The 25,651-nt window shown below is 35.3% G+C and overlaps 1 protein-coding gene across 6 annotated transcripts in view; it reads right to left on the bottom strand.

Annotated features, from left to right (window-relative positions):
• Nucleotides 1-8,734, bottom strand: part of SerRS (Seryl-tRNA synthetase) — a 173,688-nt gene extending 164,954 nt beyond the window's left edge. For 2 of the 6 annotated variants that reach the window (XM_069838021.1, XM_069838019.1), the window contains exon 1: nucleotides 8,446-8,713. In XM_069838021.1, coding sequence (XP_069694122.1) covers nucleotides 8,446-8,581 — 136 coding nt within the window. In that variant the 5' untranslated portion in view covers nucleotides 8,582-8,713. Of the gene's footprint in view, nucleotides 1-4,202; nucleotides 4,208-8,445 lie in introns of those variants that run through there. The other 4 variants (XM_069838020.1, XM_069838018.1, XM_069838017.1 and 1 more) reach the window with 3 other exon arrangements.
• Between the last annotated feature and the right edge of the window lie 16,917 nt (nucleotides 8,735-25,651).

Genomic DNA, 25,651 nt, shown 5'->3' on the forward strand with positions numbered 1-25,651 from the left:
TGTCATAATACATTAATGAACCTGATGATAATTACTAAAATAATCGTAAAAGAGAATGGAGCAATTATGTATATTTTGTCTCTCTCTCTCTTAAAAACAAAACAAAAAATAACATAAAAAGCACGAGGTCGTATTTGAATGCAGTACCTCACGAATAAGAGGCGAGAACGCTACCCTTGCGCTATCAAGTAACACAGAGGAGACTTTAATTATAACTGTAGATATCAGGCAACATGGTCCAACAACGTGTAACATCGCCTGTCTCTGAATTATAGCGAAGATACCCGAAGGGAACTTTGCTTCAAGAGAGCGGCCACTTTTTCTTTTGACAACTGTACAGAGTTATAAAAATTAATTTTGCATAAAATCAGTGGTTGGGTGTAACTTAGTCTCTTCATTTAATCCATTTGATACCTATTTCACTATCATATCAGTATATCATTGAGGGGTTAAGTGAATGAATGAATGAATGAATGAACAGCTGATTTGTCCCTGAAGGGCTAAGGCCTCCTCTTGCGAGGGGTAGCTCAGTAACACTCACGTGGGGAGCTAGTCTGCATAAGTGGTTAGCTTTGTTGGGATTCACTCAATTCTGGGCAGTCACTGGATCACTTCCGCACTTCATCTCTTTGTTCCTTTCTCACTTCTTTGCGATCGGGCACTGTGTGATCGTGTTCATCACTCCGCATTTTGCGCACTTCCTCCCTTCTTCCAAATCAGACAGTAGATGATCGTGTTTAACACTTCCTGCCTCCTTCTTTGGATATCTCTCCAGCTACTGTGGTCTCGTTAAGTCCTATTCCAGTGTGTTTCTGCTCCCTTCTTGAAGGCATTGTCCTGAGGGGTTAAGTAGGGCAGTGTTCCATAACCAGTGTGCCGCAGCACACTGGTGTGCCTTCAAAAGATGGAAGGTGTGACGCGAAAATTAATTGAAATTAAAATGGTGTGTTGACAAAACATGCCCAATCCCCTAGTGTGTTGTGTGTAGTGAAAATATCAGTAATGCTACGGTTCCCAGTAAATTGAAATGACATTTGGTAACAAAACATTCTTTTCTGTCAAAAAATATATAGGGCCTATATTATATGTATATTATTATCATTGGTTGTTGAAAAAAAAATAAAAAAAAAAAAGACAAGTGACGCTCATGACGATGTCGACACAGGTTTCACAAAAAGTACAGGAAGGTAGCTATAAAGTAGCTGAACTTATCGTAAAGGCCAAAAAAAAGACACACATAATAGCTGAAACGTTGTTAATGCCTGAAAATGTGTCGTCGTCAATGAGGAGTGAATACCCGGCTATCTCCGAGATGGCAGTTAATATGTTATTGCCATTTTCAACTACATATATGTGTGAACTAGGCTTCTCGACGTTAACTGAAAATTAAAACATCAAAGAGGGAGAGACTCAAATCCAACGATGAAGAAATGAGGCTTGCACTGTTAACGATTCCAACATGGTTCAGCCACCTGTGTGCAGCTAAGCAGGCCCAAGTATCACATTGAAGGTGTGGGAAAAGTTATTTACTTTAATATTAATAATAAAAATGCGTATTTTCTACAGTGGATTAAAGTTAATAAATTCTTAATAAATGCTAGAGTCGATTTCTGTTTTATAATAATGACAGTAGCAGTAGTAATAATAATAATAATAATAATAATAATAAATTTAATTACATTACGTAATTATATTAAGAGAGTCGTTGAGTCGAGGCCCATCTAGGGTGTGCCGTGAGTATAAAAAGGTTGCGGAACACTGAAGTAGGGGACTGAAATTTTTGTTTCCCAAAAATGTACGTGCGGCTTATATTCAGGTAAATACGGCATTTTGAAAGAAATGATCAACAACTCAAGAAAGTTGTAGGACCTGAGGCTCAACAGTATTAGTCTCTCCTTCCAAGGAAGGCATAAATTAATGTGTTTGAAGTACATCAGGTTGAAAAATAATGTTTCTTTATCCAAATTTTGTATATACTGAAGACATGAATTAATGTTTGAAGGTAGTCAGGTTGAAACGTAATAAATATTTCTTAAACTAATTTTGTGTTTAGGCCTACTAACTGGCAATTTTAGAAAATTGCATTAACATTGCATTTATAGAAAAGGGAATCAGCATTGTTAAAAATGAAAGAAGGAAGGATATTGAGTTGTAGTAATAAGATATAGTATATAATTTAAGATTTATAGAAATGATATTGAATTTTATTATGTATTTACCTCAGTCTTCTGGTGTACAGAGAAGCACAACAATGCTCTTATTTTTATTTCTCAACAATAGTGCAATCGTAAGACTTGAAATTTTCAAGTTTATTTAATTTGTAATACATGACAGTATATTTAAATTTTCACAAAAGTATCATTAAGAGTTTGTGAGTTACTGGGTTTCAAACTTTAAAATTGCTCCATTGAAAATTAAAAAAAAAAATAAAAAGTGATTTACCTCGTTCTTCCCGTGTGGTCTTCAAATATAGGTAACACTGGCCAACAAAAAAAAATTTTTGAATGTTTCCTGCACTTCATGAGTCAATTCTTACTAATTTTGGGTTGAGAAAAACGAATATGACAATGAAAAATTTTTCTTAGCTCTTGTTTCTGTGATACACAATAGGTGGAAGTATTTCAGTTTAATGGATTAAGAGAAAACGATACATTTTAATTACATACGCCAACAACACTGAAAAGTGCATTTAAATTTTTTAAAATGGTAGTTACATTCTAAGTGTTCTAAATTTATGGAAGAATACCTGGCAGATGGTTGGGTCTGAAGAGAATCATGTGTGGCTTCATGAGATCGTCGTCTTTTAGCTTGCCTCTTGTGAGTTCCGGAGCATCCCTAAGCAAAGACCAGCAGTAATCCGCAAGCATTGTTTCATTCCAACAGCCCTGATATAGGCTATTTGTTCCATAACAGAAATATCCTGATGGAATCTTTCTCCGTGTTCATCACTGAAAACTCCACAACTAGGAGGGAAAAAAGTCTAGTTGGGAGTGAAGAAAATGGATTTTAAGGGACATGTTGCATCCGAGTTGATGGTATTTTTGCAGGAGCACTGTCACTAACTGAGTGTAGTTATCATCTCTTTTGTTGCCTAAAAATCCATGAATAGCTCCCTTGAAAGCTTCCCAAGCTTCCTTTTCTTTCCCCTCCAAAACTTGGTCAAATGCAGGATCCTTTACAAGTTCTCGAATTTGTGGCCCGACAAAAATACCTTCCTTGAATTTGGCATCACTTAATTTAGGAAATTTCTCTCTTATGTACTTAACCTCTTCCCTTACTATATATTTTACCAGTTTCGTGAAAAAAGTGTCATTTTTTTATTTTCGTAAAGAAGTCATTTAATATTGTAGAATCACTGTACATCACTAATTTTCTTACATACCTAAAAAATCACTATGAAATAGACAATGGGACTCAAATGAGTTGACTCGGGTTAATAAATTTTGACACAAGTTAGCAACCCGAGTTAACTTGGGTTAATCAGGGAAGTGGTTAAAGGCTTGTCCTTCTTGGTTAATACCTGTGAAAAAATTTTTTATCAAACCCAGCTTAATATGCAGGGATGGGTCCACGAAAGGCTCGGCAGCGACATTTTTCTCGCTAGGGTTAAGATTTCTTGCAGGCCAGTCTGCTTGAATATAATGTGATTTCCTATCCCTGCTGTCCCACATACATAAAAAGCAGCAATATATTGTGTACTCCAGTTGCATTCCCAAGAGTACAGCAATGACTTTTAGATCACCACAGATTTTCCACTTGTGTTCGTCGAAGAGGGCCGTCATATTTGCATAAGTCTCCTTCATGTGAACTCCATGACCAACAGGAATAGAAGGAAGATGGATGCCATTGTGAAATAATACAGCTTTCAAACTAAGTTGGAGGAGTCTATGAATAGCCTCCATTCAGTTGGATCATGGTTCAAATTCAAACATTTCATCAAGCCATTAATGTCGCAGCAAACAAGATGGTTTTTCTTCTCAAAAAAGGAAAGCAGATCCCTGTGATGTTGTCTGTACTGTGAGACCCTAACATCACGTTCGAGAAGATTCCATTGCTGTAGTCTAGACCCTAGAATTTCTGCCTTCTTCTTTGACAGAGATCACTCAGTTCCGCTTGACTCAGTCTGTGCAGTTTATCATCTTTTTCTCAAAATCAGGGTCATGGGATGTGGAAGGCTTGTTGGGTTCTTCTTCTTGTTCCACACTGTCTCCATTTTCTACTTTAAACACACAATTTTCGTGGCATTTTTACAAATTTTACACTTTAAAAACACTTCCAAACCAGAAATTCTGCATTAATTACAGCAAAAACAATATGAAATTCACATTCACAGCAAAAATATCTATGTTTGTAAGTTACAAACAGCTGAAGAACATTTGTGTTTTGTTATTTGACAGGTGTGCCAACTCCCATAACAAAATTTTCCCCAAACTGATAATGTTGTGTCTAAAAAATGAAATGTCACTTTATCTCCAAAGCAAGAGCTAATGTCATTTTTATGGTGATTTTTGAATTCAGCGGGTGGAAATACATAAGAATTAGCTATTTTTGAGCCCGAAACATTTTCATTGTTGGGCAGTGTAATCAGAGTAGGCTGAAAGATTTTACATCTAAATAATAAAAAACCAATTTTATTCCTGAGTAATAAATAATCAAAACTTATGGACCTACTGCCTTTACACTCGACACCACATAGCCTATAAAAACTACAATTAGAAAAAAAACTTTGTTATCAAGTAGGCCTAATTACCAAGTCAGCTCTTGCTTTGTATATGTCACAGTTTTCTTTCATAAGTTTATTAATTTACTCGATACCTTTTCACATGTTTTGGTGTCGGGGGTAAATAAAATTTTGTGCAAAGTTTTGTAGCACATATTGGTGAACTCCATACATTACTAAGGCCTTCCATTCTAATTAATCAGAAGTGCTAGATGTGAAATATGTTTTTAACACAGAGACAGTGTCTAACAACCATTAAATTATCGATTACAAGAGCTAGAAGAAACATCTTAAATTATCAGAAAGTGAGGACTTAACAAATGGCTGTATATAACTTCCATTCACAACAAAGACATTACATAATTACAACTTATAGGTTCTTCAACTCCAAAATAATGTTTCAGGGACTGATAGCTACAAAATGTTACATGAGAGGAATTTATTGTCTGTTTTAAAATATGACACATTGGTTGACATTTTTAGGGAACTTCCCAAATACAACTCATTTTCGTGCATTTCAATATTGATCACAGAGAAAAGATGAGTTTTCGCAAGATCAAATCAGTGTTAGGTCAGGTTATTGGTAGGCCATGCATATACTCACAATTGTCTAAGAATATCACTACCCATGCTGTCCCATAGTGTCCTAGGTGGAAGGGTCCTTCCTATCCCTGTTCCTTTGTAATGATATTGTAAATATTTACCATGGTTATCTATTTTCTGAGAGAAATGAAGGTGGTAATGCCAGAGAAATGAGCCCAGAAAGTAACTCAGCATTTGCTCTTAATGGGTTGAGGGAAAACCGATAACTGAGTAGGAAACATCATTGGTCAATATGACGGACATCAATAACATGGAGGATGTGACATGTTAGGTTTGGTTTGTTCAGGTTTCTGGTCTGCCAGTGAAATGAGTCCAGGGTTCAGTTCTGAAAGTTACCCAGCATTTGCTCTTAATGAGTTGAGGTAAAACTGAAGGGATTTTTAGAAAAACAACCATAGTCCAAAAACATAAATTTTCAGGAGAAACAAAACCCTATCTGCATGGGTGTTGTTGACACTTAAAGTATGAAATTCATCATGTCATTTCTTAGGGTGTTGCAGAAACTTGGGAAAACTCAAGTAGGCCTACATTTATAACTTAAATTGCCTAATAGAAATACATGTGTAAATGTAGGGAACTCTGGGCAATGGTGGTTTTAAGAAAATATTCTCTGTTGTGATTGAAGTGTGCCTCTCCTTTAATCTTCTTCTTCTTTATTATATCCTGTTTCTTCTCCTTTTGTTGCTACGTTTCTTCCATGGAACTCTTTCTCCACCTAAAAATGACTCCATAACTAATACAATAATTCACGTGCTAAAGTATTTTTCTCTGAGGTTGCTTTTGCTGCATACATAAGAACTGTCAATCTACTACAGTTTCAAATTGTATGGATAAATGTGTTAAGATGATATAAATGGGATATTTGTAAATGCTACCAACGTTCTGGACAATGACTATATCCACAAAAAAAGTATTTGGACTATGGTCTTTTTTTTCCCCACTAACAACTAATTCAATAGATGGCAGCTACAATGCACTCACCAAATGTTAAATATCTCAAATTTACATTTTTTGGACTATGATTCTTTTTTTTAAACCCTTCAACTAGTAATTGGGTAGGAAACGTCATTGGTCAATATGACGAACAAAAATGACATCGAGGATCAGTGACAACTTCAGTTTGGTTTGTTCAGATTTCTGGTATGCCTTGCATATAGGACTACATTTCTTAGTAGGTATAGGCCTAACAAATGAAACCTAACCAGTAATTGATCTTCGACTATGTCCGCCATTTTTACCAATGTTTTCTACCGAATTACCGGAAAAGATCTCAACCAGGTAACTTGTCCCAACCAGGGTTTGAACCCGGGCCTACTAGTTTCACAGTCTCACATACTAACCATTTCTCCACAGCAGTGGACGAGTAATTTCTTTCCTAATACTTTTCGGGAGAACCATAATGACTGTTGCTGATAAGCCCTGCCCAGTATTGCCTCCACCAGACACACTACAGAATGCGTGGGGAATAGGATGGTGATGTCTAGCGGGTAAAAATGAAAATTGTCATATGTAATCTGGTAACAAAAAATAGAACTTCTTTCCATGTGCCTCTTCCCTGTGTTCCTCGCTCCTTCTCTCTTCCCCGCTTACTACTTCGTCAAGAGTGGGTTTCAATCTGATGAACCTGGCTACCGAACATGCTAATGGTAAGCGAGCTGCACGCTAAGCATCTCAGCTAACAAAACGAGATGAGGGAAAATGATTCTACATAAGTTCACTATGGATTGACGAGAAATGGCAGAGGTGATTTCCATTGTCTTTTGGTTAGTAAGGGTGGGGGTGAAAGAGGAAGGAAAGGCATGCCACATCACAGTTTCTCATTGTTTGTGTAACCTGCGTGGATCAGTAATTCCGAACAAAAGATTACTAGTTATGTATTTAGGGAGAACCATAATGTGTGCCTTTATATTACGAAGTATAGACGTGTCGAATGTACATATTTGGTTGTGCCTAATTTTACGTGTCTTGATATTACGAAGTATGGATGTGTAGCATGCACATTATTAGTCTTTATTTTATATAATGATGTTCTGAGAGGGGGACTGGTCGCTGGGCAACCGGTAGCAGTAGTGGCGAGAGTAGGTGGTAGGAGTAGTAACACTAGCAACAGCTATTGCGTATGTACCTACTTTTCTGTAATGACATGTTATTGCCAAGACCAACAAATAAAAGCTTGATGATCTTAATTATTAGAAGTGTTAACAGTACTGTGCTGAACTAATTGCTGTAGTCCACCAGTTAGTAAATTATGTATAATAAATAAATTAAGTGATATTTGGATTTCATGAGAGGCCTAATTGATAAGTAAACTGAAGACCCGCGAAAAATATGTTACGACGAATTTTTAATTCTTTTAAAAGAATCTATGGGCCTATATTCATTACTCCATTGAAAGATACCATTTTAATACCCATGAGTCTCTGCACATGCATTTTAGCCTGTAAAACATACGTAGGCCTAATAAAGTATTGATATTCTTCACAGTTGTTTCCATTGACGAATATATTTCGAGACCAATAGCAAAGAAAGGTTGATATGACTGGACTAGAAGCCAAGTACGAAAATAGTTTCGTACCTTAACGTGGTAACGCAACTCTAAAGAAAAACATATTATTCATTTTTTTCTTTTTTGACAAATATGACTCGATTACAAGCCAAGTACATAAATGCAATTGCACTTTAACGCGGTAACGCAACTATAAATAAATAAAGTACATTATACAAGAGGTAAACATCGTACAATATTATAATCTAAAATCATCCGCTGTATCACTTACATGTCAAAAAATTAAAGACTGTAAAGAAATAAAAAGGTAATCTTAGCCAAATAAAATTTGCGTAAATAAACAAATAGTACAAAATAACGTAAAAATTAGCGCTGAGGTAATTCCGGTTATTTCAGAAGTGAAAATCGCTCAATTTATAAGAGTTTTTTCCTTTGTGGAACTGCAGTTGATCATATATGCAAAGCATAAGAAAAGACTGAACCTAACCTGTCACAGATTCGTACGTGCAAGGTACATAAGCGCAATACGAAGGGAACTACCTCAGCGCTAGTTTAGCCAAAAATAACTGATTGTAAAATATGATATACTTTCATAGGCAGTTATTAACCTCCTTACATTGTCTCCATATGGTGTCTTGCTCTACAACTTTATCAACTAACCCCACATCTTTGAAACGTTTTTCTTGATTTTTCCTTATTTTAGTGGGGTCACCACCCTTCTCGATTCGGAAAAGATCCAAATCCAGAACCATTTCCGAAAACTTGTCCCACAGAATCACACAATATTCCTTCTATTGTACAGATTATTAAACCTAATTCTTTACACGTTCAATGACAAACCTGAAACTTTATGCCAACTTTACTACTGGACTACTGGTACTTCTGTTGCAGTGTGCCCAACCCCAGCAACATCAAATCCGCAACGGAGCTGCAAAATTCCTCTACATTTCGCTACGTTTATAGGGACATCCTGAACTAGCACCAACAGATAGCGCGCGTGTGCTTTGAGCAACGAGTTAAAGAGAGATTATCGAGTGGCCAAGTTGTCCTGTAAACCGCCCTTTGCGATGTTGCCGCGAAACACGACATATGAAATAAGAGCCTACCGTAGTAAAAATTCGTCTGCTTACAACGTTGGGTATACGAATATAACAGCTACGAATATATATATATATATATATATATATATATATATATATGCCTCTTGTGTGTGCTGCATATAACTGTAATATCAAAAGAAAAAAGGCAATTGGTATATTATATTTCAGGTAAATTTTATGAAGTCCATAGTTTTGTTAACTAGCAGCATATTTTTCACGCGTAAATGTGTAACAAAGACCGCATACCATGCGGTGTGTCAGGGGCGTATTTTGCGGGCTACCGCCGGTAGCCCAAGGAAATTACAAAAGAAAAAATTTAGTGTGTACAGTATTTTTCTTTTCTTTGCAGTTTAACACAACCTATTGTTCTAGTCCATACATTATTTACTGCAGTTTTGGTGATCTAGAGTTCATGTTCTTCTGTAAATGTGCAGAAAAATCAGCAACTGTTTGTACTGGATGGTCAACAACCGCCTCCTATTGTTTGTCATGTACAGAAGTGGCAAACAAAACCGGGCCCACCCTTGCAGCTGATTTCAGAGCCTTGTTCATTCCAGAGCACGATAGACTGGTAACTAAGACTTTCGTGGTTCAAATCCTGCCTGGCAAGGACACTTTTTTTGTTCCTTATTCAAATCTATTCCCAGTACTTTTCGATTGCTGATAAAATTCATGTTCTGGGAATAATAATTTAATTAAGTAGTAAAATATCGCTGCAATCGAAAAGTATTGAGAATAAATTTCAATAAGGAACAGGATTCGAACCATGAAAGTCTTAGTTACCAGTCTATCATGCTCTGGAGTGAACAAGGCTCTGAAATCACCCACAAGGGTCGGTCCGGTTCTTTTTGCCACTACTGTACATATATTTGTCTTCTGAATGTGAAGAATATAGGGAGCTGTGTTTCGTATGATGCCATTTAACCCTTTTCGTGTTTTTTTTTTTTTTACTCACTGATTTAAAAAGTTTTTGTTCTTTAAAAGAAAGGTGTAGATTTCTCTGTTATATATACTAAATTCATAAGTATTATTATTATGAAGATGATGATGATTATTATTATTATTATTATTATTATTATTATTATTATTATTATTATCAACGAGCACAGAATGCATAGAGTAGATATAAACAGCTTGGAGGTGAAGCCGCTTTTGTGGACAGTCGCCATTATGATGCTACCAAAACATTGGGCTCCTGGTTAGCACATGGACAGTTGATTGTGATGTTGCATCGTTGTTTTAATTAATAAATTAACTAATTTCAATATGCCTACATGTTCTGCGTATGGCTGCACAAACAGGTTTTCAAAACAAATTCCTGGAATAACTTTTCACGGGTAAATATGCATGTGTGAAATGTACTTATTACCGATAGGCTAGATACGGTAATGAATGATTTAGCCTAAGTTAGTCGGTTAGATTCGTATTGTTCACGTATTTGTTTGATTAAGAGAGGATTAGTGTATTGATATTATTGTAATTAATTTTTATAATCACTAAATCTGACACGCTTTGTAAACTTAGCATTTCCGAGCGAAGCTAACCTAACAACGCAAGTTGGAAGTTTGTGTCGCGTGCTATAGAAAATGGGTGTAACGAGGTTTCTCTTCAACCGAATGCACGTATTCGTTTGATGAAAAAGAAAGAGTGTATTAATATTATTGTAATTAATTTTTATAATCACGAAATCAGATATGCTTTGCAGACTTAGCATTTACGAGCGAAGCTAACCTAACAACGCAAGTTGGAAGTTTGTGTCGCGTGCTATAGAAAATGGGTGTACCGAGGTTTCTCTTAAACCGAATGCACGTATTCGTTTGATGAAGAAAAATAGTGTATTAATATTATTGTAATTAATTTTTATAATCACGAAATCAGACTTATGCTTTACAGACTTAGTAGCTTCATTATCTCGGTCGTGAACTGACTTGACCCACTTGGTAATAAAACTTCACTTTTGTTCGCCGTTATAATCTAATTATATACTATAAACGAAGAGCCTATCAAATATTATATGGTTAAGAGCATTCCATTTTTTCTGCAAACAAAATCGGGACATCTATACGAAATACTGGCAAAAGAAAGAGAATGATAATTTGCGTTAAGAAGCAAGTTTCATTATTAAATCGAAGCAAATGGATCAACCTATAAAAGTAATTATTATAGGGTAGCATTTTTATTGGACTAGTAGCAAAATAAGGTCAAACTGTTATTTTCCTTTTTTATCATTATTGTTTGTTTAACCTTCCAGATTATCTATTAAATACCATACTGCAATTTGAAGAGCTGCCAATTTAAATAACCTATATATATATATATATATATATATATATATATATATATGTGATTTATCGATGACAGTTTCGTAATTTTTGCTAAAAATACGTGCATAGCGATTCTGTATTACGAAACAAACAAGAACGTGTGAGTCCTACAAGAAATTAGGGACATATGGAATTCTTATTATCATAAGATCTTCTATAACGTAATAGCTATTTTGCAATGTTTTGGTAGCAACAAGATGGCGTCAGGTCCATCAAACCGGCTTCACTGCGTCCAATGGTATTAAGATGCTAGTGTCTACTCTATTGTATTCTGTGCTCGTTGATTATTATGGCTCTACTGCAGTATTTGTCCCGCTATGCTGTAACCAACGAGTTAGATACTATAGAGAGGACAAAGATCTCAGAAAGTTGAAGACAATTGAACATTGGTCCGCCATGTTTCGGTTAGTCAAAACAAAGGGGCGTGGCTCGGATGTTGTAGGAAATGACTGTGATGAAGTTAGTATTATTGTGAATTGAGTTACATATTAAGACTATGTTAATAAGTAAAAAGTAAAATACACACAAAACTTTACGTTTTATAACAGCTGTAGGCCTATGTTTTATTAGTTTCACTAAATATAGCCTAGATATTAAATGACAAGCTATACTCGATGCAACCAAAGCAAAGCACCTAAAGACGGATGAATTTAATCGGCAGAAGAAAAATAAATAATTTTTTGACTTCGTCACAAATTTAATTACCTTACAGCTAGTCTAGCCTAATATGAAATCATGTAATTCAGTGCTCACCAGGTGATTTCAAGAGAGACGACGTATTTAACTAATAGTAGTAAAATATAGGAAAGGTAGTGGCGAAAATTAAAAAAAATATCCAGTAATTAAGTTATTGAGAAAAATTCATTTGAAATTGGAATTAACACAGAGAACTTTTGAAAACTGAAATTATTAAAACTACAAATAATCTCTTAGCATGCAACATAATAATTAAAGAATGACACTAATAGAAAGTTACTCATGATCATAACTCACCACATTGATTGAAACAATAAGATACTTACGATTAACATTGTTATCAGAAACAACAGGAGCCACAGCTAGCTACACTTCTTTTCGCGTGATGGAGACATCATGTAGTCTAATATAATTTGAAACAAATATTGTCGCGTGATGGAGACATCGTGTAGTCTAATATAATTTGAAACAAGCATTGATCTCACACGTGTCTCGCAACTAAGCAGAGGCTTTTGCAGAATAAAACTGTTCTTACATTATTTTGAACAATAATGACAAATTGTGTGTGATGCAAGTGCTAACTTTCCTCTTTGGTAACAAAAAGAGCCCTACGCATTAATAAAAAGAAAATTGGAGTAGGCCCTATAAACACAATAAATACTAAACTCTTGATGGTCAAACTTATTAATACAGGTATTTCGCTTATGCTCAGTCCGTCTTATCTTATAATTCTCTGCGGCAATGGTACCTGTATTGAGAGGGTTTAATTATCCAGCAATGAATATTATGATTTACGGTACATTTCATTTAAATCCGAGGGAATGAGACATTTTTGGAAATTTTAAAGTCTTAATTATTACTTTTTCATTTATAAATCAGCTTTTTACAAAACCTATAGCGAAATGTTTAAATTAAATATTGATGTATCTGAAAAATATAATACATGTACCAACTCGTTACAGTGTACCTTTGATAAGCACTCCTTGCGGAGGCTGGCGGTACTAAAGACGCCATGTTTTTTAGGGAACGATCCATAGTACTGTTGGCCTCCGCAGGGAGCGCTTATCAGAGGTCTTTAGCCTCTCTATAGTATCTAACTCGTTGGCTGTAACATCTGAAGGAGTGCCAACATATTTCTAGCGCTTTTTGCGCTACCAACCATATCTGCCTCCACTGTAACGAAAATTGTTACTTATGCCAATCTTCCTCTCGATAAAACCTATTGCAGGTCGAGCAGATAGTACAAGACGCGCAAAGAGTGTAAAATACTGCTGTCTTATTACAAAGATTATGTTTGTAGTAGGTAGGAACGGTTCATCTATGGAACCGCCAACATAGGAACCAATTAAGGCCGAATTCGAGCCCCGAAAATATATAATTCATCATTATAGGTATTAAAAATTACAGGAAAAGTCCAAAAACATGTACACGCAATGCTCCACTTCCGCGAAATTACAGTCTGTAGTTTGGATTCAGTGACGGCATTATATCCTGGGTTTGAGCTCCGAAAATTTATAATTCTTTATTAGAGACATAAAAAATTGCAGGAAAAATCTAAAAACTTGTATAGACAATGCACATCTTGAGCCAAATTACAGCCTCTTGCTTGGACAAAGTGACGGCAATATTTCCTGAGTTCGAATACCGAAAGTGTAGGCTATAATTGTTTATTAGAGGCATAAAAATTTCCAGGAAAATTCTAAAAACTTGTATACACACTGCTCGACCTCCGCCAAATTACAGTCTGTAGTTTGGACCCAGTAACGGCATTATTTCCTGGGTTTGAGCCCCGAAAACTTATAATTTTTTATTAAAGGAATAAAACATTTCAGGAAAAACTAAAAACTTGTATACACAATGCAAATCTTCTGCCACATTACAGTCTGTAGTTTTAACCCAATGACGGAATTACTTCCTGAGTTCGAGTCCTGAAAATGTATAATTGCTTATTGTAGGACTAAAGAATTGCAGGAAAAATCTAAACTTGTATACATAATGAACCCCCTCCGTTTAATATCGGACTGTAGTTTGAACCTGGTGAGCGTGTTATCTCCTTAGTTCGAGCCCCTCAAAATTAAAATTCATTAATGTGGGTATGAAGGATTTGCTGGAAAACCTAAATCTAAAAAAAAACCTTACATATTGAACCCCTTCCGCTAAATTTCAGTCGTCACTGTCTTCTCAGTCATTGTTTTATTCTCACTCTTCTCTTTCCTTAATGAACTGAACTTTGAGACGAGACAGAGTGGACAGAGGGAAGGCAGAGGGCAGAGAAGGCACAGAAATGACAGAGTGAACTGAGTGTACAGAGAGTGGACTGAGAGCACAGAAAGTGGACTGTGAGTAGGCCTACAGAGAATGGAATGAAAGGACAGGCAGTGGACTGAGAGAATAGAAAGTGGCCTGAGAGGAAAGAGAGTAGACTGAGAGGATAGATGGAGCACTGTGGGGGTAGCGAGGGAACTAAAAGAAAAGAGCGGGACCAGAGAGTGAACTGAGAGAAGAGAGAGTGGACAGAGAGGATAGAGTTGACTGAGAGAAAAGAGAGTGTACTGAGAGCACAGAGTGTGGACTCAGAGGACAGAGTGAAGACAGAGAGTGGACTGAGAAGACAAAGAGTGGACTGATAGGACATAGAGTGAACAGAGAGTGATCTGAGAGAACAAGGAAGGGACAGAGAGTAGACTGAGGTGACAGAGATTGGACTGAGAGAACAGAGTGGGGTGAAAAACTGAGAGTGGATTGATTGTACAGTGAGTGAACTGAGAGGACAGAGAGTGGACTGAGGGGATAGAGAAAAGACTGAGAGTGAACTGGGGAAACTGCGAGTCAGAATTCTTTCCTCTGAGTCCTCTCTGTGCTCACTCACTGTAATTTCAGTATCGGTACTCTCGTTTTGATATCGGTCCACTCTGTTTCCTTTCCCTTTTCTACTACCTCAGTCCTCTCTCTCTCTCTTCTCGGTTCAATCTGCGTCTTCTCAGTTCACTCTTTTTCCCCTCAGCCCACTCCATCCTCTCAGTTTTCTTTGTATCACTTTCCGTCCTTTCAATCCACACAATGTACTCTCAATTCACTCTCTGTAATCTCTGCCCCTTCTCTGTCCTCTCAGTCAGTCCACTCTCTGTTCTCTCAATATACTCAACATTCTCTGTGTCCACTCTCTTTTCTCTCAGTTCACTCATTCCCATTTCTCTTGTTCATTCCCTATCCTCTCAGGCTACACACTGTTGTCCGAGTCGTCTCACTGTCATCTCCGTCCACTCTGTCCCTTCATTCCATTCTCTGCCCCTCAGTCTACTCTCTGTGCTCTCAATTCACTCTCTGTAATCTCTGTCCACGTTCTGTCCTCTCAGTCCACTTTCTTTCCTGTCAGTCTACTCTCTGTCCCCTCTGTCTACTCTCTGTCCTCTCAGTCCACTCTCTGATCTCTCAGTCTACTCACCATCCTCGCTCTCCACCTTCTTGTCACTCAGTTCAGTCTCTGTTCCCTCTGTTCTCTTAGCTTACTCCCTATCCCACAGTGCTCTATCTATCCTCCCAGGCTCCTCTCTGTCCTCTCAGTTCACTCTCTGTACTCTCAAATCATTCTCTGTCCTCTCAATCCACTCTCTGTACTCTAATTCCATTCTCTGTTCTCTCAGTCCTTGCAAAAGTTTCTACAGCTATAGGACATTTGTCACAGCGTTATATCAACATGCCAACAACACCTAAAGGAACGGCAAGGGTTAAGCACGGATGTTATACGATTTGGCGTTTTCCTAACTATATAAGTGCAATTGACTGAACACATGTGAAAATACAATCACCAGGTGGAGGATATGCAGAAATCGAAAGGATTTTTTTTTTTTCAATTAATGTGCAAACTGTGTCTGATTCTTCCTTGTTGATTCGAGACATTGTGGCTAGGTGGCCAGGCTCATCTCATGACTCACATATTATTAATTCTTCAATAATTAAGAGGCGATTTAAAGATGGAGAATTTTGTGCAGCCATACTAGTTGGAGAGAGTGGATATGCTGTACAAAATTGTCTCATTACACCACAGACAATTACAGACACGCCCGAGGAACAACTATTTCAGGAGGCCATCATAAGGACTAAAAGTCCAGTAGAGAGAGCTATGGGGTATAGAAAAGAAAGATTTCCTTTTTTAGCTACTGGAATCAGACTAAAATTCGACAGAATTCAAAGTGTAATTGCGGCAACAGCTATTTTACACAATATAGCTTGCAATGAGAATGAAAATATACCTCCTGTTACTGATGACCAGTTGGATGCCATTAATGCTGTGCATAACTTCCCTCAAGCAGCTAACAACCACTGAAATGTAGCAGAAAATAATGTCAGGTGAAACCACCTTATCCATCAGTACTTCCATGATTTTTTGGTGAACCAGTGAAGGAAGAGATTAAATTAACATAAAATAAGTTTCATTCACTGCAGTACATGTAACATTATTTATTATTCATGTTAAACTTGCATATTTTCAAAAGTATATTATAACTTTACTTCACTGGAAATTAAGCATTACCAGCACCTTTTCCATCAGTACGTTCATGACTAAAATTTGTTTGTGAATCAGTGAAACAAAGGGATGAAATTAACATAAAGTAAGTTTCATTCACTGTAGTACATGTAACATTGTTTATTATTCATGTTAAACTTGAATATTTTTCAAAAGTATATACTATAACTTTACTTCACTGAAAATTAAGCAGTACCAGTAACTTACACCATAATTATTAAGCCTAAAATTACTTTTTTAACCTGACTTTTTATCTTGTGTGGTGTAGCTTCAGATGCAACACAACCTCCATAATATAGAATCTAATGATGACCTGACTTAACTTTAACTGTGTTGTATAAAATATTACTACTGATACACAAACATTTTAACACATTATAGTGTAGTCACAACTTATGTAAAAATCCCACTTTATTTTAATTACGCAGTGATGTTACAAGTTGATATATATCTGCATTTGTATCAAAATTATATCAATGTCGGATTTCAATGACAGAACGTAACTAATTACTTGAAATATGCAGCGTGTTTATTTTCTAACATATAAGAAATTAGCTGGAGGGAATATACTGTATATTTCATACAGTATTATGTTCATGTCTATTAAAATAATTAGAAATGAAACTAACAATTGATTTATGAACATTTTGATGTCATGTTATAATTAGGCTTAGGCCTACTGTTTTTTTCTTATGTATTATTACTATATTATAAATAAGCCATATATATTATGTGATAGGTGATAACATGCAATAAATTTTGTTTTTCAATTGGAATTAAGTTAAACTACCAGTGATTAACTTGTTATTCAATTACTTAGGAAGCTACATAAATTTAAATATCTTCTGTTTTAAGTAGCATGATAACCTGATGTGATATGTTGATTAAGGTATTATTAATACAGTGAATGATATAAACCGAATGACTTTATGAAAATATCAAAATGACATCATAACATATTAGGACCAGTAAAAATCACTACAAAACTAAAGTTATCAATACTGTCTTTAAATATATAAGTTACCGGTACCTAAAGTGATTTAATACGTTAGATTAAATTTTTTAATTTAAATAAAAAAGGACATATAGACTTGAACAAATCAAACACCATAATTACATCAAAATCTTGTGATTTCGGTTAGCTGTTTGTTTTAAGGTCCAATTCCCTATTCCTAACATCAAGTTCAAGAATTCTTCTTTTCATCTCAAGATCAAACTCTTTATTTTTTTATATAAAGTTCTGTGAGTTTCATTTTCACTGTATGTTCTTCTTTCATAATATATGTTACCGGTACTTTAAATTCATGTTCCATCCTTTGGAATTGAATTTGATCCTCTATTGCTTGTTTTTGTAACTGCAGAACTTGTTTTTCTTGCCATAATGCCATAAGTTTCTTTCCTGCCAATGAACTGTCTTGTGATGGTCTTTTCTTCTTTACTAGGAGTGGAGTGGAAGTAGGTTTCCTTAGGTCCCTAATACTGAATTGACTGCTACATGGAATGGCTTCTACTTCATTAATTTGTATATTATCCTGAGATACTATTATATTGGTATATCTTCAGTTACCTGATCAGTGGGATTTGAATCGTCATCTGCGACAAATGCTTGGGATTCTGAAGCTACATACGTGTATAGATTCACAGATGAAAAGGGAATTACACTGGAATTTTGAATTGATTGGATTTGAGGAGGAAATTGTGCTTTTCCAATGTTTGCAGATGGGTGCTCCACAGATGCGAGTAGTGATGACTGGCCAGTACAATCTGAGTCACATACAGATGGTAGCCCCTCAAGTTGTATTGTGCCAATAATCTCTTTTATTTTAATATAAGTTATTATTAAGTTCGGTTGATTTGGGTCTCCACCTGCACCTATGTGTATTTTTTATCTTCGGAAAATCTCCTTTTACAGGTGTTTTTGAGGTTTTCATACTTCCCCTTTAATATCTTCCAATCTCTTACCGTACTACAGTTCCACTAATTTCATTGAAACTTTCTGCTAGCTCTTGCCAAGCTTTTTCTGTCTTTTAAAGATATACTATCGGTTTTCTTACATTCTAATATATCTTTCTTTGTACTAACTAAAGAGAGCAGTAAATCAATTTCTACTGGAATAAAATTCTTACTTTTTTTCCCTGAATTCTCCATTTCTGAACACAGGACCTTACAGTGTACATTAATCAGCTTATGATAATATGATCAAAATTCATAATGGACGATGAACCAATCACACAGTGCAACCAACCGTTTACTGAAATAAAAATAATACAAGAGGATGACACCTATTATGAATATTTAGGCCCTGGGTTTAGGTCACTGGAAAACTGGACAGAGCAAATGTTGGCACTCTAACCTCTTTCTTTAACTTCATTCTATTACCAAACAAAATGTGAAACAATAATTGTGCCAATTCACCAAACAAAATGTGAAACAATAATTGTACCAATTCACCAAACAAAAGGCTGTTTTTATTACATTATTTATAAATATTCATTTTTATTGAGCATGTATTTAACAATTATTTCAATATCCTACCTTAAAATACTTTCTCTTGCTCTGGGTATTTGCCCATTCTAGCCAATTATAAACTAGGGCATGTGAATATTACATAAATAGATTAGATCACATACTACAATGTTAAAAATAAAAGCAATTTCCCTTAGAATTATCAAGATCACTAACATTTAACTCTGAAATAAAAAAGTTGGTAATACGTACTATATTCAACCAAGTGCCCGTCTTCTATGAAATTACCTTAATTTTTATATTAAAATGAATCCACATATGCCATCAGATAATGCACATTAACACAAGACACAAGTTATTGTACGATCTTGCCTATCATAGAAAAGTGGAATCGAGAATACTTTCCAATAAATTCAAGAAAACTACTCATTATTATGATAGACAACACTTCACATGGATATAAAAGATTTATTTATTTGTGAAACTAGTAGATGCATTCCTTCTTTATTTGCGTTGATTTGATTATAGGATTAATTCTCTGTAAACAGCTGACATGTTGACACGCCATCAGTAATCAAGTTATTGTTCAGTGTAGCCAACACATGAGAAGCCATGAGCATCTAGTGCCAACATTAGTTTAAACGGATGGGCTGCCGGACATTTATGGAGAAAATGGAAACATGTTTAAACTGAATAGTAAAGTTGAACGGGTTTAATTTATCCCAAGTTTAACTAACTTTGGAAAAAACGGCCCTAAACGATGCAATATAACTGCCGCCATTTGTTTCGTTGGGTCTCAGCTATTGTGAAATGTACCTGCTAAAACGGTTTAAGTACATGTTACCACAGTCTACTATATACAGTCGCGAAGCTTGAGGTGTTTTTTTGCAAATCTCGTGATAAAGCGCTCCAAGCGGTTAGCAACTAGAAACAATAGACTGTCCATGATCGACTTTGGACTGTGTCGTATTTCTATCGAGTGCTAGCTCGTTGCGTATTTCACATTGATGCTTGTGAAATGTTCGTTATTGGTTGTAATGAAAATGTTAATGGCTAAAATATAATAATCGGAATAATAATATGGGACAAGCAGGAGACTTTGTAGTGCTATAAATTTTAGCAACAGTAAGAGAAAGAGGCCAGAGTTATCCGATTTCCGAAAGATTGAGAAACTGTGCAGAAACAAAACTGTTAATTTGAAGTTCTTTGTGACTGTTAGAATACATCATATCCTTAAATTTCACAATGAAATGTTTCAGTCTAACCGAAAGGACATTAGATACCGGTTAAAGTTCTGTCACTTAGGCTGCTAAATTTCCAGAGAAATAAGGTTAGGTCTACTTTTTTTTTCAGAGGATATATTTTTAATTGTAGCTATTAATTTTGTTATTATTTTTATGTGTTATTTTACTAAAGACGTAGAAAAATAAATTTTGTTTCAATGAAATTTATTGATCACGTTTTATTTCCAATTCTGGTGGGATTATTATTGCTTAGGCCTACTTTTTTTTTTCAAACTATATGTTTTAATTATAGCTCTTAATTTTGTTGTTATTTGTATTTGTTGCTTTACTAGAGACGTAGAAAAAGTCTTACAATAACATTTATTGATCACGTTTTATTTCCAATTCTGGTGTGATTATTATTGCTTAACCTCATCCCACTTTAACTACGTAAGCATACACTAGAAGTACCGGTACACGTAAGTTACTCCATTAATTCATATTTCCATTATTATTATTGTTGTAAAGAGAAATGCAAATTAATATTTATTGGTTTCATAATTGATTATCGCTATCGCTATAATCTTGAATGAGTGAAGCTATTATAGTAAATTTCAGTTCGTTTTGCACACACAAAAATTATATTAACTTATTTCTTGCAGGTATCTTCGAGCTTATGGTGGAATTTAATATGCATTCATTAAAATAATAAATTAACTTTATGCATTTAATATTTCAATAATGGAAGGAAGGTGTTAATTTTTTCCAAAAGAACACGACAACAAAAGTGTAACATATTTTGTCGGCTGCTAGGAGAGAGATCTGCGATGATGAGGCGATAGTAGCGATCCTAGTGGTGGGCAACTACCCATGTTTGCATTTTTACTACATATTGAGCTTCGCGACTGTATATAGTAGACTGTGATGTTACTATTAGAGCACTAGCTTTATCTATGGTGTGGTAGCTCCTTTACTTTTCTGTGTCTTGCGCATGCGCAGTGTCCCATCATTGGACACTAAGTGCAGTTTCTCCATTATTATTATTATTATTATTATTATTATTATTATTATTATTATTGAAAAGTGTTTTTTTTTCTTTCATTTAATATATAATTAATATATGTACTGAAGAAAAAATCTTGTACGTTTTGATTGCTTTATTAACGAAAAAAATAATTGTGTAATATAATTCATTTCTGCTCCTAGTGTCCTTCCTACTTATACAAGCAGACGCTGAGCTGTAGCTTATAAAAAGTAGAGCTATTTCGAAGGCAAACGATAAACCAAATAAATGGTTCACTAGTAATGGACGAAATTAAATACGGGGAAAAAAAAAAAACATTACATTTCCGTTTCGAACCCAGTGAAAAATTCATAGCAATATTATATTAAAATTGTATTTCCACAGTAGCATCCATTCTTTCTCCTCCTTGTGTCCTTAGTGCTTATAGAAGAAGACAATGAGCTGTAGCTTATGAAAAGTAGGCATATTTCGAAGACAAAAGATAAACCAAATAAATAGTTCACTACTAATGCACTTAAACTAAATATGGATAAAACCAGAATTCCGTTTCAAACCCAGTTAAAAAATAATAGCAATAAAATATTAAAATTGTATTTTCGACGCTTTCACCCAAAATTCTGTAAAAGTCTCGGGTAGGCCGTATTGTTGTTAGGCTGGTTACACACTATACCGAGAGATGTGTAATGTGAAATGTTGGCGAGAATTGCGTGAAATCAAAAGCATTGTTTTAATTGGAACGTCACACACTACAACGAGTTTCTCGCCCACCTCGAGCGAGGTAAACACATTTCTCGCTCTGATCGCTAGCCCAGCGAATTTTTCAAGACACATTCGACCTCTGTCAACGATTACTATTACACACAGATATCGGGAAAACATTTTTCAGCTGTTTTAAATGCAGAAAACTTAGCAAAATTGTTTTAATATGTCAGATCGGCCATTGAAATTTTTGATGTTATACAAATAAGTATGACACACGAGACGACAACTATAATAATACTAAATTGAAGACCTCCCCGGTAAAAGGAATGTAACATCAAATTATTAAAATATATGATGTCGGTAGGAAAATAATTTTAAAGCATTTATTTATAACAATAAATTGAACTCAATGGCTGAATAAATTTTATCCCTGTTTAGTGAAATGTTTGTGATAGTAAATTGCACTAATGAAACATGCTCCTGAAATAATTTTCCTTTCTACTGAAACATGAATTTACAGTTTTGTTGGTTATGTCCTTATTCCGGAGAGGTCTTTACATAAAGGAAGAAATCTGGAAGCAGATATCAACCGATTTAATCAGACATTAATTAGGATATGTGTCTGATTTGCAATGCTATGAATGAAATTATGACTTTATTATCACGTAATACCTAACAATGAAAATATATGATTTTATAGTAGATATTACTGTATGTATTACTTGCTAGTCAACACGATCATTTATTAAGGATTCAGTTGTCTTCATTGTATTCGTGATGGAGGGGTTGCAATATTGGACTGAAGAGAATGCTATTCCTGTTAATGAAAAAGTGAGCAGTATCATTCCGTTTCGCGATAAAGTGAAATACAATTTTCTGCATGCCGTTTAATGTAGTGAGGGAATAATGGTATTTCTCCAGAAAAATTGCACCAAAGAAGGCACAATTTTCTTTCATTTCACTGGCTTCTGCGAGATGTATAATGTGGTAAAAACATGGTTTTGGTTTGCAGCCACAAATATTGTACTTTCAGGATAAAAATATTTTGATACTTCTGTATTCTAATATGTTTTTGTAGCCCACACATGTTAAAATTATACAAATTTGATTCTTCTGTATTTTAATGCATTGTTGTAGCCCCCCTCAATTGTTACAAATATAACACTCACTAGGTCCAAGATGCAATACTATGGAAACTGGTCATTTCCCTAGTCATTCGTGCTGGAACTATTGCGTCTTGTGTTGATAATTTTGCCAAATATTTTATATAATTTGGTGTCATGGAAAGAAGCTCCATCACCTCCTATAATATGACCACATTGTCATAATTACTGAAGACCGTGAAAAAAATTGAAAACGCATAATTCCAGAATCACTTTAGAATTAGTCTATCAAATACACTTATTGCAGTTTTATGCAATATAAATCTTTTTCTTTTCATGGTAATGGAGCAACAAACTTCTCAAAGAAAATAAACGTAATATTTCATTAATTCATGTTTTGCACCACGAAATTATGTAAACTACTTAGTACCTTTTTAGTATTATTAAACTGTTGAGTCTTGGTTTGTTCCACTGCTATATTTTTATTAAGAAATTAGATGATTTATAAGGTTCAAACTATAGGCTGTAACGTAATAAACATAGAAAAAACACAATTATTTGTATATTAACATTTTATTCATATTATACTGAGAATATTAATATCTCATTTATCTGTAGCCTACAATGAACTGCATTTACGATACTGCACCAATTATATAGAGTCCGAAGATTAGGAAGAGCTGTATCAAATTCTTTAACAATGTTATGTGTTATGGGAAAGAAAATTAAATGTTACCGGTACGTTTTCATCACACTGTTTCTTTTGGTTCTTAGAATTACCCTTCCATACAGTATGTCTCTGGAGAAGAGATACAAAAGTCTTTGAAATTAAACGTGACATATCACAAAACTCGTGTTCAAACAAGATTTTGTTTCACAATTTGCAACACATCTTTCAAATCACCCACTGATTTCACCACTCGCCATTTATACGGTTGCAATGTCTATTCTCTTTTGGTGCACAAAACTATTGTTTCCTTAACTTTCTTATTCTTCTTCGACAGAACCCGAATTTCATTTTCAGTATCAGCTTCCAATGCCAAAATGGAGCTCCCAACTTCGTCTACAACTGTCACAGTAGCGAGAGGGAGAGAAAGATTTCAGCAAACTTCCATTTTACTCTGCTTCTTTCCTGAAAATAATAATTCATATAACATAACGAGCCTACTTTACACACTGTAGCGAATATATACACCTATATTACTATGGTTAACTATCAGTGTAATGTTCATCTACTTAACCTTTATTTCTTCAGGGTGGAAATATATAGGCCTACAGCACAGCCCCCTTTCTGATACATATATGATGAGGTCGTGCGATCCATATCCTCCTCCCTGAAGTGACTGGAACAAATTGTGCTGCGACAACACGAGGTGTCCGAACAGCTTTATCCTCAGGATCCTTTGGAAAGCTGTAACACAAGTTAAATTTAAATATTAATAAACTACAGACGAAAACTCCGTATATTTACGAATATAATGCCATTAGTCTGTCATACATACCCATGATAGGTTATTCCAGGTAAGTTCTTGGACACTTTATTTCCTCTACCAAATAGCACACCGGATCGACATATTTCAACTTATCAAAATATTACTAAACAATTTAAAACAAAATAATTACACAAATAAGATACAATGATAGGTTAAATTAAGATGGCTACCGCGCGACACCTGCAACTATTTTCTATTCTGTACTCTTGGTTCGATTACACATTTCTCGGCGCTGTGTGTGGACAATGCTGTCTCGCCTCGCTTGCGCATTTCTCGGCACACATTTCACATTACACATCTCTCGGTATAGTGTGTAGCCGGCCTTAGATCACGATGGCAGTGGCACAGTCTATTGGTCCTAGTTTTTTCCCCGCTCCAAGCGGCTAGCAACTATCGCGAGAAATGCAAAAAGTCATCCCAAGCTTCGTGACTGTATGTAGTAGACTGTGGTAAAGTGTTGCTCGCTTTAACAGACGCAGACTATAAGTTGACTTACATTGTTATTGGCTGTAATGGCCACATAAGTGACGGTGATCTATACAGGCGTAGTACACTATCTCAAATTTGTAGAGAATGCAGAAGAACACTTTCCACCAAATGCAACGATTGGTAATAACAGGAATCTACCGTACGTTATTGTGACTGATGATACCTTTTCCACTTCAAGAACATATTATGAAGCCCTACCCATTGCGATCGAAAGAGAAGCGGGTCTTTAATTATAGAATAAGCAGAGCTCGTCGTTGTGTTTAACATTAATTTGGAATCTTGGCTAATCCTTTCAGAGTGTTACTAACCACAATTGATTTAAAAGTGACAAATGTGAAAAGTATTGTGAAAGCAGCTTGCGTCTTCCACAATTTTCTTTGAAACGTAACAGTGATTACATAGAAAGTGAAGCAGGGTTTTTAGACAGTCTACGAAACATGCAACAACCAAGTGTCGATAAGTATTGCACACAAGCAGGAAGAATACGAGATTCATATGCCAACTACTTTTCCAATGAGGGAAGAGTATCCTGGCAAGATGAAAATATAGAGTAATGAATTCGGATGGAACCTAAATGTACTCATTCAATTCACTGTTTTTATATTTATGTAGTCAGTGTATTTTCTAACTTACCGGCACATAATCGGCCCTAGTGACCTCTCCCGGCATTTCAG

Source organism: Periplaneta americana, chromosome 10, assembly GCF_040183065.1.
Source record: "Periplaneta americana isolate PAMFEO1 chromosome 10, P.americana_PAMFEO1_priV1, whole genome shotgun sequence".
NCBI classification, from domain to species: Eukaryota; Metazoa; Arthropoda; class Insecta; order Blattodea; family Blattidae; genus Periplaneta; species Periplaneta americana.